General features: G+C 52.5%; 1 protein-coding gene across 1 annotated transcript in view; it reads left to right on the top strand.

The window, feature by feature from the left end:
• Positions 1 to 399: 399 nt before the first annotated feature.
• MAPKAPK2 (MAPK activated protein kinase 2) overlaps positions 400 to 15,412 on the top strand; it is a gene marked incomplete at its 5' end in the record, with an annotated part of 73,759 nt that continues 58,746 nt past the window's right edge. The window contains one exon of the mRNA XM_038749630.1: positions 400 to 651. Within this exon, the coding sequence (XP_038605558.1) occupies positions 400 to 651 (252 nt within the window). The remainder of the gene's footprint in view (positions 652 to 15,412) is intronic.

The following is a 15,412-nucleotide window of genomic DNA, read 5'->3' as shown; positions in this document are numbered from 1 at the left end:
CCCGCTCCGCCGGCCCGCCGCCCGCTCCGCCCGGCCCCGACCGCCGTGTGACGCGCCCGCCGGGCCCCGGGGCAGCACAGCGGGCCCCGCACACCGCACCGCTCACCGCTCACAGCGGGCCCCGCGCCGGCCTTTCCCCCGCGCTCCCCGGGGGCGGCGGCGGCAGGAGGCCCGGGCGGGCGGGCGGTCGGACGGGCGGACAGACGGACGGGCGGGCGGGCGGCCGGTCCCGTCCCTTCCCGCCGCCCGGTCCGGGGGGTCCGGGGGGCCTGGGGTTGCGGGGCCCCTCCTCCGTCCTCTCCGGGCACCATGCTGTCCAGCTCCCCGGAGCAGACCTCCCCGGGGCCGGCTCCGTCCCGCCCCGACCCGCTCCTCCAGCCCCCGGCCCCAACCACCCCGCCGCCGCCGCCGCCGGCCCCGCAGCAGCCCCCGCCGCCGGCCCCTCCGGCCCCGCAGCAGCCCCCGCCGCCGGCCCCTCCGGCTCCGGCCCCGCCGCCGTTGTTCCCCGCCTTGTACGCGAAGACCCTGCAGATCAAGAGGCACGCCATCACCGACGACTACAAGGTCACCACGCAGGTCCTGGGGCTCGGCATCAACGGAAAAGTTTTGCAGATCTTCCACAAGAAGTCGGGGGACAAATTCGCCCTCAAGGTAGGGAGGGGGGGGCCCGGGCGGGCCGGACGGACGGCCGGCCGACCGACCGGACGGACCCCCAGAAGTCGGAGTTGGGGGCGGCGGGGAAGGGGAAGGGGCAGGGCAGGCCGGGGGGACAGGGGCTCCCGAGCCCGGCCCGCTTTGGAGTTGGAGTTCGGGGGGGGGGGGGTCCCCACCTCTAGCCCCGCACCCCCCCAAAAAAAGACGTTCGCGGAAGTGAGGGGGGGTCAGACACCGGGGTTCCCCGCCGCCTCCCCCGGGGTCGGGGTCGGGGTCGGGGTCGGGTCCCGGCCCCATTACTCACCGCGGGACGGAGGCCGAGACGAGGTGTGTTTGGCCCGGCTCCAGATTTGGGAGCCGGAATGGATGATTTCATTTCCCTTGCCCTCCGGAGTCTCTTTCGGCCGCCGCCGCCGCCGCCGCCGCCGCCGCCGCCGCCGACTTAATACGTGGCCCAGAGAGCGGTGCAAGGCAGGAGTTTCCGAGGGAAGAACCCCAACAACTTAAGGCCGCCCAGACTGGCCGGGTTTTCTCTTTTGGATCGGCCCGAACTCCTTGGGCCCTTCCACCCTCTCTCCCTTCTCCTCGCTCTACCTTCCCTCCCTTCTCCTCCTCCGTCCTCCTCCCTCCACCTTCTATCCCTTCTCCTCCTCCATCTTCTCTTCTTTCGCTCTCCTTTCTCTCTCCACCTTCTCTCCCTTCTCCTCTCTCCTTTCTCCACCTTCTCTCCCTTCTCTCTCCTCCTCTCTGCTTTCTCTCTCCACCTTCTCTCCCTTCTCTCTCCTCTCCCTTCTCTCTGCTTTCTCTCCACCTTCTCTCCCATTTCCTCTCTCCTTTCTCCACCTTCTCTCCCTTCTCTCTCCCTTCTCTCCCTTCTCTCTCCTTCTCTCCCTTCTCTCTCCTTCTCTCCCTTCTCTCTCCTTCTCTCCCTTCTCTCTCCTTCTCTCCCTTCTCTCCCTTCTCTCCCCTTCTCTCTCCTTCTCTCCCTTCTCTCTCCACCTTCTCTCCCTTCTCTCTCCCTCTTCTCTCTCCCTTCTCTCTCCACCTTCTCTCCCTTCTCTCTCCACCTTCTCTCCCTTCTCTCTCTCCACCTTCTCTCCCTTCTCCCTTCTCTCCCTTCTCCCCTCTCCCTCCCTTCCCTCCCTTCTCCTCTCTCCCTCCCTTCCCTCCCTTCTCCTCTCTCCCTCCCTTCCCTCCCTTCTTGTCCCCCCACCCCCCTTTAATTCATTAAACTATATTTATTGGAGCACTTACTGTGTGCAGAACGCTGTACTAAGCGCTTGAGAGGGTACAAAATAACAATAAACAGACACATTCCAGACACATTCCCAGCCTACAACGAGTTTACAGTCTAGTGGTAGCTTACATCACTCCCTTTCCCCAACTTCCCTCCCTTCTCTTTCCCCCCACTCCTTTCATTCATTAAATTGTATTTCTCCAGGCTCTTTCTGGGTGCAGAGCACTGTACTAAGCACTTTGGAGTGTACAAAATAACATTAAGCAGACATATTCTCTGCCTACAACGAGTTTACAATCTAGCAGGAGTTTACACCCCCCCCCCCCAACCTTCCCTCCCTTCTCATTTCCCCACATCCCCTTTCATTATTGAGCACTTACTGTGTGTGGAGCACTGTACTAAGTGCTTGGGAGACTACAAAATAATAGACATATTCCCTGCCTACAATGAGCTTAGTCTAGCTGGAACTTACATCCCTGCCTCCCCCCCCCCACCTTCTTTTTTCCCCACCTTCTCTCCCTCCTCCATCCTCCCCCATGGCTGCAGGCTTTGGTTCTCTCTACCTGCCACTTCCACAGCTCGCTTAAGGCATCCCCAGCCAGTCTGACCATCACCCTCACCCACCTGGCATAGTCTTTGACTATTTCCAGGGGAGTGGTCTCCTGGTTCCTGTCCTGTTACCACCAGGTAGGAGGAGAGCGGCAAAGCTACCAAATGGTCACCAGAGCAGGGCAGGGGTCTGCAGGAGGAGGCTTACCTTCACTAGGCCATCAGCAAGTGCTAAGGAAGGGGTAAGGTGGGGGGGGGGTCAGGAAAGGCCCCCCCAGAGAATGGGGTTTCGTCCCCTAGCTTTCAAATGTAGCAGGGTTCTGAAAGGGGAAACCACGTGCTTACAGTTGATGTCTTAGAGATCTGAGGGGTAAGGAGGATACTTTCTAATTCATTTGTTTAAAACAATCACCTGTTAGGGAGGAATAAAGAATTGTCACTTGTGGGTGGAAAAGATAAAATAGTACAAGAAACTAAAAGGGCTGACTGACTTTAGGAAGGGAATGTATCAGGTCCCCAGAGGTCAAGAAAAAACAAAATAGTACAAGAAACCAAAAGGGCTGACTGACTTTAGGAAGGGAATGTATCAGGTCCCCAAAGGTCAAGGTCTTTGTGATCTATTTTTCCACTCCCCCCCCCACCCCCTTTGTTTTCTTTATGCGCATTCGGGGAGGGTGCTAAAACCAAGCTAACCTATTTCAGACTTCCTCGTAATTTCCAGTTCTCTGTACTCTAGGGCACTGTTCTGTTTTGATTTTCATCATTTCATTCTGTCTCATCAGAGACACCCCTTGCTCAGGTTGTGTTTTCGTGGAACCCACAGGCTTCTCAGAGCTGAAATTTGGGAACTTGATCTTCCTGTGGGTGGGAGCTTGTGACCATGTTGGGGGGCGTTTGGGAAGTGGCGGGTGGGGACCGTGAGGAGTTTTAGCAGTCTAACACTGAGGTTGGAACAGACTTCCTTTTTTCCGAGCCTGTTCTAGGGAACCATCTGCCTTCCTCCATCAGCTGTTGGGGGACTCTGCTTCTCCACTCACTCTGTGTGGTGAAAATATTATAAGAAGACTGACTTATTGTTTTGTAAACAAATGAGAGGCCATTAGAGTGTCTCCTCTTGGTGTTTTGAGCCAAATCCCCCTTGCCCTTCTTTCAGATTTCGCTTCAGGTCATAAAATTTGTTTGGTTTCAATTTTCCTTTAGTAGCAAGAGAACTTGCAGCACAATACTTTTTTCAGTGTATAATTCATCCTCTTCAGGCTGGGAAGTGGGTGAAGGAGTGAAGTCAGTGTCTGTTTTGACAGGTAGCTTGCTCCCAGACTTTAGTTGACTCAACTGTTAAATTGCAGATTTCCTACACTTGGTTGCGTAAAAACTTAATGACAAAGGAAGAAAGATGGGGAGATGCTTAAGCCGCGATACCAGTGTCAACAGCTCTGGCTTTATCAAAATATTGGTTAAGATGAAGTGGTAGCCTGTGGAGGGAAGACCTCATATGTAGACTCCTGCTCCAGTAGATGCTGAATCAACAAGATCTTCCCTTCTTACTACCAATCCCTTGGGCTTAGTGGTTAAATGCCTAGGGGTGCCAGAGGGGAAAGGGACAAAAGCTGTGTGTCTTGTTTTTTGTTTTTTTTTGTTTTGTTTTTAATTGGTATTTCTTTAACGCTTACTCTGTTGCGGGCACTGTACTAAATGATGGGGTAGATTCAAGCTAATCAGGTCGGACGCAGTTCCTGTTCCGCGTGGGGCTCACAGTTTTAATCCACATTTGACAGATGAGGTAACTGAGGCCCTGAGAAGTGAAGTGATTTGCCCCAGGTCACATAGGCGAGCGGCAGAGCTGGGATTAGAACCCAGGTCCTCTGACTCTCAGGGCTGTGCTCTTTCCTTCCTTCCTCTCCCCCTCGTCCCCCTCTCCATCCCCCCATCTTACCTCCTTCCCTTCCCCACAGCACCTGTATATTTGTATATATGTTTGTACATATTCATTACTCTATTTATTTTACCTGTACATATCTATTCTATTTATTTTATTTTGTTAGTATGTTTGGTTTTGTTCTCTGTCTCCCCCTTTTAGACTGTGAGCCCACTGTTGGGTAGGGACTGTCTCTATATGTTGCCAACTTGTACTTCCCAAGCGCTTAGTACGGTGCTCTGCACACAGTAAGCGCTCAATAAATACGATTGATTGATTGATTTCCATTCGGCCATGCTACTTCTCACACCCTCTGGATATTTCAAGCCTCAAGCAGTCAGTGGTATCTACTGAGGACTTAACTGTGTGCAGAGCCTCGGATTAAGTGCCTGGGAGAGTACAATTCAATAGAGCAGGTAGACATGATCCCTGCCCACAAGGAGCCTGAATTAGTTGCCGTTTATTTCGGGCAGAAGGATTTCTTTGGCCAGAAATAGCTGCTAGCCCAGGCCGGAGGGTATTTTTAGGAGTTCCTCCCGGGCCTCAAGTGGTTGCATAGTATCTTCCCGGACAGTTTATGGGCAGAGGGAAAGGAATGGGGCAGGGCGTCTCCACCTTCTTGATCTTGTCGAGAGTTGTCTGAAGGCTGGGTGGGCAACCCTATCATGGCCTGGAAGTCAGAAGGCCCTGGGCTCTGATCCCTGCTCCGCCATATGCCTCCTGTGTGACCTCGGGCAAGTCACTTCACTTCTCTGGGTCTCAGTTCATCTGTAAAATGGAGATTAAGACTGTGAGCCCCATATGGGGCAGGGACTATGTCCAACCTGATTCGTTTATATCCACCCCAGCTCTTAGTACCATGCCTGGCACAAAGAAAGCGCTTAACAAATACCATTTTAAAAAAATAGGGATTCCACACCTCCTTTGGTGGTTCGGCTGGCTGGGTGGTGGAAGATGGTTTGGGGAGATAGTGTGGCGATTTTTCTGAGCTACGTTGAAGGAGAACAAAGGGAAAACCAACCCGTCTGGGACACCAGCTCTCCTCGTTTCCTCCGTTCTCGGGGTTTACCTTGCTTTCTACATCTTTTTATATTTCTTTTTAGCATTTAAATGCCTTAGGTATTGAAGAGTCTTCTGTTCCCACTGACTGCACCCTACTTGTTATGGCGTAGCATTCTTCAGTGGCTTGTTGCAGTCGGCTTCTGATGGTTTGGTGAAGTGAGTGTCCTGGCCTGAAGCCATAGCAAAAAGATCTTGCCCTGCTTAGAGAGATCATAAGGTGGAAACTGGCAGGGGGTTGTGGGGTGGTGATTTTAAAGAAGAATCTCTCCCTCTGCAGTATATGGATTGACCCATGTTTCATACCTAGTGACTGTTCTGAACGGGAACTCTACTTGGTCACTAGAGTGCACACACTAAACAGGGTCCTAATAATAACAGTGATGATGGTACTTATTAAGCGCTTACTATGTGCCAAGCACCGTTCTAAGCACTGGGGTAGATACAGGCTAATCAGGCTGTACACAGTCGCTGTCTCACATGAGGCTCACAGTCTGAATCCTCATTTTACAGATGAGGTAACTGAGGCCCAGAGAAGTGAAGTGACTTGTCCAAGGTCACACAGCAGACCAGCAGCAGAGCTGGGATTAGAACTCCGGTCCTTCTGAACTCCCAGGCCCGGGTTCTAGCCCCTAGGTCATGCTGCTTCTGATCCTGGGAACAGAAACTCGCTTCTGTTGTAGTCGGCTTTTCTGCAAATCTTTTAGCTGGTGGGCTACCTATAGCAAAAAAAAAAAATAAATTCAAGCAATGAGTGTTTATGTGTGAAGATCACTGTACCAAGTGTTTGGGAGAGTATAATCCAACAGAGTTTGTTATGTTCCCCAACCACAATCAATCAATTGTATTTTTTGAGCACATACTGCATGCCGAGCATTGTACTAAGTGCCTTCAGTCCGTCAGCAGCTAGGAGCTGGGCTGTGAGCTCCTCCTGGGCAGGGAATGGTGTCTACCAACTCTCTTGTATTGTAATCTTCGAAACTCTTAGTACAGTGCTCTGCACACTGTAAGCGTTCAAATACCATTGATTAGACCTTGTAAAATGTCACTTTCTGGTGCAAAGAGCAGATTCAAGCCCCCTGGTTCCATTCCCACTGGGTATCACAGAGCCATCACTGTTGATGAAGGAAGGAAACTCCCCCGACCTGTCTGGGAGATGTAATTTAAAAGCAGCTTTCCTGTCACTGTCTGCTAGATGGCTGGGACTAGCTGGGGCCTTTCATAGCCTCATAAAATAGAGGATCCTAGGGTGTTGCTCGGGTTCTATCTATGACGCTGTAAATTTTTCTGTGTGGGTTTTCCCCCTCTGAGGTTTCAGGAAAAAGAGTCTTATGAGTCTAGTGGAAAGAGCATGGGTTTGGGAGTCAGAGAACCTGGGTTCTAATCCCAGGTTCTTTCCAGGTACTTTCCAAGTGCTTAGTACAGTGCTCTGCCCACAGTCAGCTCTCAATAAATACAACTGAATGAATGAATGAATGCTACTTATACCAGGAGCCCCTGTGGGACAAGGACTTTGTCCAATCTGATTAGCTTGTATAATAATAATAATAATAATAATAATAATGGCATTTATTAAGCACTTACTAGGTGCAAAGCACTGTTCTAAGCACTGGGGAGGTTACACGGTGATCAGGTTGTCCCACAGGGGGCTCACAGCCTTAATCCCCATTTTACAGATGCGGTAACTGAGGCACAGAGAAGTGAAGTGACTTGCCCAAAGACACACAGCTGATAATTGGCAGAGTGGGATTTGAACCCCTGACCTTTGACTCCAAAGCCCGTGCTCTTTCCACTGAGCCACTCTGCTTCTACCCCTGCTTGTTTCTACCCCAGTACTCAGTATGTAGTAAGTGCTTAACAAATACTATTATTATTGTTTTTATTAATATTCCTCTCCCAGTAAATGTTCACCATTGTACCCCTATCCATGCTGCTTGTTTCTACCCCAGTGCTTAGTACGTAGTAAGTGCTTAACTAGTACTATTATTATTTTTATTAATATTCCTCTCCCAATAAGTGTTCACCATTGACTGCCACCTTTTTACCCAGGTTGCTGTCAGAGACCCCCAAAGAGACATCTCTGTGGACTTTGCCTTGGGGGAAATGGTTATTGCCTGGGTTGAGGAGCTGCCCAGTACCACCCGGGCAAGACCAGGCTGCAGCCGACTGGCAGCCCTGGTGAGCTATCAGTCAATCAATCAGTGGTATTTATTGAGCACTTACTATGTGCAGAGCACTGTACCAAGTGGTCGGGAGTACAGTCCAACAGAACTACAGTCAGAGAAGCAGTGTGGCTTAGTGGAAAGATCACGGGCTTGGGAGTCAGAGGTTGTGGGTCCTAATCCTGGCTCTGCCACTTGTCAGCCGTGTGACTTTGGGCAAGTCACTTCACTTCTTTGTGCTTCAGTTACCTCATTTGGAAAATGGGGATTAAGACAGTGAGCCCCACGTGGGACAACCTGTTTACCTCGTATCTCCCCCAGTGCTTAGAACAGTGCTTGGCACATAGTAAGCGCTTAACACATACCAACATTATTATTATTATTAATAATAATAACTAGACATGTGCCCTTCCCATAGTGGTCTAGATGGGGAGACGGATATTAATCTAGATTAAACAGGGGTCAGAAGAGTGAACCTTCTTACGTCATGGCTGGCCTTGCCTGCAAAAGTATGCTGGACCCGTGGGAGGTGGGAGCTGTCCAGTTCAGGGGTGCGAAGGGGCCCAAAGACTTTGCAACCTGCTGGACGGTTCCCAGAAGCCCTCCCAGACTGAGCCCCACTTTTCCTCATCTCCCACTCCCACGTCGCCCTGACTTGCTCCCATTACTCTCCCCCCCACGCCCCTAGCTCCACAAAACTTATGTCCGTATCTGTGATTTTATTTATTTGTATTGATGTCTGCCCTCCCCCCACCGCAGACTCTAAGCTCATTATAGGCAGTGAATTTCACTATGTATTGTGTTGTACTTTCCCAAGCGTTTAGTACAGTGCTTTGCACACAGTAGTGCTCAGTAAATACGATTGAATGAATGAATAAATGATTCCGCGAGCAGAACCGATAGGAAGTAATTCTGGGATGAGAACAGTTAAGCACTTAGCAGCACCTGGAGCTTGGAGGCAAAAGACGCTGAGCGGGACAGACCCAGATCAACAAGATACAAGGCTAACAGCAAGGACAGGAACAAAAGACAAACAAGTATTTGGAGAGATTCATCTCTGTTGAGGGGTGCCGTGGAGATTACCGTGACTGACTGGAGTGTGGGGGAAGAGGCGCTCCATGGGACAGGTGTCAGAGAAATCTGCCGAGAAGCAGCGTGGCCTAGTGGATAGAGCACTGGTTTGGAAGTCAGAAGGACCTGGGTTCTAATCCTAGCCCTGCAACTTGTCTCCTGGGTGACCTGGGGCAAGTCACTTCACTTCTCTGGGCCTCAGTTACCTCATCTGGAAAACGGGGATTAAGAGTGTGAGCCCCACGCGGGACAGGGATTGTGTCCAACCTGATTAGTTTGCATCCACCCAGGTGCTTAGAGCAGTGGCTGGCCTGTAGTAAGCGCTTAAAAAATATCATTAAAAAAAGTGGCAGAGAAGCTTTTGTAGGCAGAAATGTGTGGGTGGTTGTGTCTGCCCCATCTACTCTGCTCTACCCCTGCCCCGTGTTGTAATTTTTCAGCAGGAGAAAACTCTCCGGCCTTTTAGCAGGTCACGCCTGACCCCGTCGGCCGGCAGTGAGCCGTTGACGGGCCAGGATATGGGAGCTTGTTGTGGGCAGGGATTGTGCCTGTTTATTGTTATATTGTACTCTCCCAAGCGCTTAGTACAGTGCTCTGCCCACAGTATGCGCTCAGTAAATATGATTGAGCGAGACAGAGGCCCTGCCAGACGTCACCCGTTGTGCTTTCCGGGTGCCGATTGTGCTCCTAGACTAATCTCCAGTTAAGAGCTGGGATAACTGGCTGTTTTGGGGGGCAGGGCTAAAAGCAGTGGGTGGAAAGTGGACATTGGTGGAGGGGCGGGGAGGTGGGGGTTACTGGAGACTGAGTGACTATTTAGTTCACAAGGAGTCAGCATCTGGGTTCTCTTTCTGTCAGATCACATGTTGAGAAGAGGTGCCCACGGCCAAGTGGCTGCCTCCGATTGCAAGAGGAGTTAACTGAGGGAGGGATGGCAGGGAGGAGGCTGGTGGTCATGCTAAGCAGTACCATCCTCTACCCAGAAGCTCCTCTCCGGGGCAGTCTCCTCCTTTCCCTGGTGCCCTCTGCCCAGTCAGGCCGCCCAGAGCCTCCCGGTCCATTGGAGGGGGATGACTTAGAGGCCCGTGCCCCGGCCGCCCCTTCCCGCAGAGCCGGGGCGGATGCGGTGAGCGCTAGGTGTACGGCGGGTGACCTGGTGGTGGTGGCGGCGATCCAGCTGGGCCGAGGTCTTTCCGGATCCAAGCTGTTCCACAGAACTCTGAGCCGGTCTCGCGGCAGCCAAGATTGTCGGGTTTCCGGCTCTTCTCCTCCATCCCGCTGCGTGGCTCTCTCAAGGTCCGGCTTTCTTAACTGTCTCCAGGATCGCACATCTGGCGAGCTGGGGGGCGTGGACAGCTGGTGGGGAGATCCCGCCGTCTCCGCAAGCAGCCGGCGTGGGCCGCGAGCCGAGGCGGGATGTGGAAGCTGGGAGGCCTTCCGGTGGGGCGGTTTCTCTGGGAGCCGGCAGGATGGAATTCTGACCTTGGAGTGCTTATTCCCTCATTGGCTGTATTGAGCTCCTAAATGGTGTCTGCCCTAAACCCCCACTGACAGGCTCTTGGCAGTGAGAACCCTGCACGCACTAGTCTGTCAGTCAATTGTATTTATTGAGTGCTTACTGTGTATAGAGCACTGTACTAAGCACTTGGGAGAGTACAATATAACAATATGAGACACATCCCCTGCCTACAGTAAGCTTTCATGGCTCAGTGGAAAGAGCCCGGGCTTTGGAGTCAGAGGTCATGGGTTCGAATCCTGGCCCCACCACTTGTCAGCTGTGTGGCTTTGGGCAAGTCACTTCACTTCTCTGTGCCTGTTCCCTCATCTGGAAAATGGGATTAAGACTGTGAGCCCCTTGTGGGACAACCTGAATCACCTTGTAACCTCCCCAGCGCTTAGAACAGTGCTTTGCACATAGTAAGCACTTAATAAATGCCATTATTATTATTATTATTACAGTCTTGGGGGCGGGGCACTAAGCGCCAAGTAAATACCACTGATCGATTGGAAAGGCCATTGTCAGTCAGGAGAAAATCCCTGATTTGGATTGGGAGGGAGGATTTCCAGAGGGGTCCCCAGGAAAAATGAGCCAAGTGGCCAAACTGGAACTGTTTTCTTTGCCATGGATGGATTATTGTTTTTAATTCTAAGCTATTGGCATTTGCCCTATGTTTGAATTTAGGGTTATAATGACAGAATAAGGATTTCTTGCCCCAGGCACCCCCGGCCCTTTCTTCGGCTCTCTGCAGGTTATATCCTGTCTGAGTCCTAAGGCGCGTGTCTTATGGGGTCAGCTCACTTGTAGTTTCTTTCTTTCATGCCTGTAGAAGAGTGGGATTCCAAGAGGTAGTGGAGACAGGGGTTTGGCAGGTGGAAGGATAACAAGGCAGAGTGAACTGTAGCTGGACCTCCCCCCACCTCCCCACATCTTAGTTGACCAGGCCTTGGTTAGCGGGTGCCCTTTTAGCCGGGCAGAATGCTGGGCTCCAGAACTACTTGAGTCCAGTTAATTAATAATCGTCACTGGCCAGCTGTTCCAACAAGAGGGGCTAGGAGGTGTGCCAAACACTTGCCGAGCACAGGGGGTGCGAGATTTAATTATATGGGTCGTGTGTGCGCGCGCACGCTTGTAGGTGTGTTTGTATGAGACACACTTCCTCCTTAAAATAACTTGCCCACTCTCTCCAACCTGCTTTTCCCTTCCTGACTTCCCACCCCTGGAGCCGATTCTCATTCCCAGGAGCAGCAGGTAAGGGGGCCGCTGCAGGTTTGTGTGTCTTGGTACATGGCCGGTTGGGGGGAAAGGGAATCTTCATATGGAATGGACTCTGTGATTGCAGCAGTGGGAAGGGGGTCACTGATGATTCTGGTAAGTGGGGTGCAGAAGAGATTCCTGACCCAGATCTCTTCCCCCGCCACCACCCGCCAGGGGAGATGATGATGATGGTATTTGTGGTCGAGTGGTCCGAGGCTAGGACCGGAGGCTTCACGGGGGCTCGTGGCTGCCGTTGCATTCTCTGGGCTTCCTCGGGTCTCTGCAGGGCCAGGGAGACTGTTGGGAGAAGCATAGAGAGGAGCTCCAGAATTCAGGCTTCAGCGGGGTTGACTGGAGTACAGGTTGTATAGTTCCCCACTTTTTGGGTTGGCCTTCCTAATGGCCCTGCGTCCTCTGACTGGGTGTTTTTTAATGGTATTTAAGCGTTTACTATATATCAGACACTTTTCTAAGCACTGGGGTAGGTACAAATTAATGAGGTCAGACCCAATTCCTATCCCACATAGGGCTCACAGGCTAAGTGGGAGGAACAACAGGTATTCACATTTTAAAAATAGGAAACTGAGGCACAGAGAGGTTATGTGATGAAAGAGAGGCACAGAGAGTTTATGTGACTGTCTAAGGTCACACAGCAAAGCAAATTGACAGAGCTGGGATTAGGACCCAGTTCTTCCCAACTTCCAGGCCCGTGCTCTGCTCACTTGGCTACATTGCTCCTCCAGCACTGGAGCTCCGGGTTCAGTCCCTCTCTCCACCTCTTGCTTCGTGGCCCTCACTGAGTCTTAATGATGGAACTGAGTCCGGATTCCTAGGGGAGCTGGTGGCCAAGGGCTGCAGTATAAGCCTCCGGAGTCTTCCTCCCTCCCTCCCTTCAGAACAGCCGGCTCTCAGGACAGCTGATTTTCCTGGCTCTCGAGTGCCCGCAGCCTGGCGTCCTGCCGCGGGCCCAGGATCGTCTTACTCGGCCTCGTCCTGGTGGCTAAAAATAAATCTGCCCAGGCCACCCCGCGAGCCGACACGCCGTTCCCAGCTTCCCTCTCCCTTGATTCCACTTCGCTGTTGGGCAACCCCTTTCCTCCCCTCCAGAGCGGTTGTAGGAGCCAGGCCCTGGGGCTCCAGAGGTTGCAAGGGCTGTGTTGGTTTCTTGCTTCCCACTAGGGGAAGGGAAAAAAGGGTGTGGGTGTGGTGCGTCTCTGCGTCTCCTGTCTCTAATAATAATTGTGGTGTTTGTTAAGTGCTTACTATGTGCCAGTCACTGTGCTAAGCGCAGGGGTGGGTAAAAGCAAATTGGGTTGGACATAGTCCCTGTCCCACGTGGGACTCACAATCTCAATCCCCATTTTACAGATGAGGGAACTGAGGCCCAGAGAAGTGACTTACCCACTGTCATACAGCAGACAAGTGGCAAGGCTGGGATTAGAACCCATGTTCTTCTGACTCCCAGTACTGTGCTCTATATACTGCATTATGCTGCCTCTCTGCTTCATCTCTCTTTGTCTCTGTGTCTCGTGTCTCCATCTCTCCCTGGGTGAACCGACTGCCCCGTTGCCCTGGCTGTTCTGGGGCAGAGCAGAGCCGCTCCAGCGGGCCGGCTCCCTCCCTCCCGGCCGGGCACACGGTGCCTCGGGTTACAGCCTTCGCAGGGCGTGACCTCATCCCCACCGGCTTCCAAGAATAACCGAACCTCAGCCTGGCACCGCCCGCAGAAGTGCGTCATGAGGGCAGCTCGGGGTCCCTCGCATCCCGGAACAGCTCTCGGTGGGAGACGGTCCAGCTGCCCGCCCCCGCCTCCCGCCAGCCGTTCTGGCCGGGATCCCCACCGGTAGCGGCTAGAGGCTGTGGCAGGGGATGTGGGAACGGAGCTCAGGATGGGCTACCGGGGTAACACGGCAAAATAAGACGGCTGCCCGGGAGGTCAGAGCCGGATTTTGGCGCCTCCACGAATTCCAGAGCCCGGGAGCAATCGGGCAGGGAGGGGAGCCCGGAATCCTGAGGCCTTGAATCACACAGCGAGGCTATCCTCTCCCTTCCTGGGGCCTCATATTCCTCCAGGTAAGAGGCCAGATGATCTGGGCAGGCTCACCAGCCCCGTGTTGGGTGGTTAGTGCTAATGGTTTATTTTTAACTCTCCCAGGAAGGGCTGTCTGGCATGTCCTTGGAATGGCCTGTCTCCTTCCTCTTCCATCTAGACCCAGTCTCCCCTCCTCCCTCCCCCCGGCACTTTGGAAAAGAAAGCAGATGAAACCCGGCCAACAAGAGTAGGGTGGGCGCTGTTGTTTTGGGGTTCCCTGAGATTGTCACTGTGGATTCAGCTTGCCATCCCTCTGTCAGTCAGTAAGTCATATTTATTGAGCGCTAACTGTGCAGAGCACTGTACTAAGTGCTTGGGAGAGTACAAAATTTAACAATAAACAGACCCAGTCTCTGCCCATAACGAGGTTATAGTCTAGAGGGGGAGGTAGACGTGACTATAAATAAAATTGCAGGTATGGACATAAGTGCTGTGGAGCTGGAAGGGGGGGGGTGACTGAAAGGAGCAAGTCGGGGCGACGCTGAAGGAAGTGGGAGAAACAGAAAGGAGGGTTTAGTTAGGGAAGGCCTCCTGGAGGAGATGTGCCTTCAATAAGGTTTTGAAGCAGAGGAGAGTAATTGTCTCTCAGATATGAGGAGGGAGGACGTTCCAGGCCAGAAACAGGATGTGGGAGAGAGGTCGGCGGTGTGATAGATGAGGTGGAGGAACTGTTGGCATGAGAAGAGCGGAGTGTGCCGGCTGGGTTGTAATGATAATAATAATAATAATGATGGCATTTATTAAGCACTTACTATGTGCAAAGCACTGTTTTAAGCGCTGGGGAAGTTACACGGTGATCAGGTTGTCCCACATGGGGCTCAGTCTTAATCCCCATTTTACAGATGAGGGAACGGAGGCACAGAGTAGTTAAGCGACTTGCCCAAAGTCACACAGCTGCCAAGTGGTGGAGCCGGGGTTTGAACCCATGACCTCTGACTCCAAAGCCCTGGCTCTTTCAAGTTAGTAGGGGACTACCCTTGGGGTGCCAAAGTGGAGCCTGCTCTCCCAGCCCCCAGATATCCCTGGAATGTCAGTGTTGCGGGAGATGTGGCCCATGGGCTTTGGGACCGCTGGAGGTTAGGTCCCGGCGCGGGAAGGCCAGTGACACAGTGACTCCGCTTGTCCCCTCCCCCTTCTCAGGCAGGTGTGCCCCTTTGCCCTCAGAAGCACCGCTTGTTCTATTAATAAAGACCTCCCACCCCCTGGAGACAAATGAATGCTTATGGGGAGTGGGGACTGTTTGCTTTTCCCTGGAAAAGCTGTTGGGTAGGGACCGTCTCTATATGTTGCCAACTTGTACTTCCCAAGCGCTTAGTACAGTGCTCTGCACACCGTAAGCGCTCAGTAAATACGATTGAATGAATGAATGGAAGGGAAAACCTCAAACCTTCAGCACCGAGCCCTTTGCTAGACACCTGCAGAAGAGAGGGATGGGGGGGAAGTGGACTTCTGAAAACCCTCTCCTGGTCAATCTCCTGCAGAAGCAGCGTGGACTAGTGGTTAGAGCCTGGGCCTGGGATTCAGAAGGACCTGGGTTCTAATCTTGGCTCCGCCACTTGTCTGCTGTGTGACCTTTTCAAGTCAGTTAACCTCTCTGTGCCTCAGTTCCCTCATCGGTAAAATGGGAATTAAGACTTTGGGCCCCATGTGGGACATGGACTGTGTCCAATCCGATTAGCTTGTGTCTACACCAGTGTTTAGAACGGTACCTGGCACAAAGTAAGTGTTTAACAAATACCATTTAAAAAAAAATCAGTCGTGTGTAGAGCATTGTACTAAGTGTTTGAAAGGGTACAGTATAACAGTATATAGACATGTTCTCTCATCAAAATGAGCTCCCAGTCTAAAGGGGGAGACGTTCATGGTTGAGAGGAGGAAAGCCTTGTTCATCTTCTCTCCCTAGTCCCCAGGGTTTGGG

This window comes from Tachyglossus aculeatus, chromosome 7, assembly GCF_015852505.1.
Source record: "Tachyglossus aculeatus isolate mTacAcu1 chromosome 7, mTacAcu1.pri, whole genome shotgun sequence".
Classification (NCBI taxonomy): domain Eukaryota; kingdom Metazoa; phylum Chordata; class Mammalia; order Monotremata; family Tachyglossidae; genus Tachyglossus; species Tachyglossus aculeatus.
Note: the sequence above shows the minus strand (reverse complement) of the source record. Positions and strands in the feature narration are given on the sequence as shown.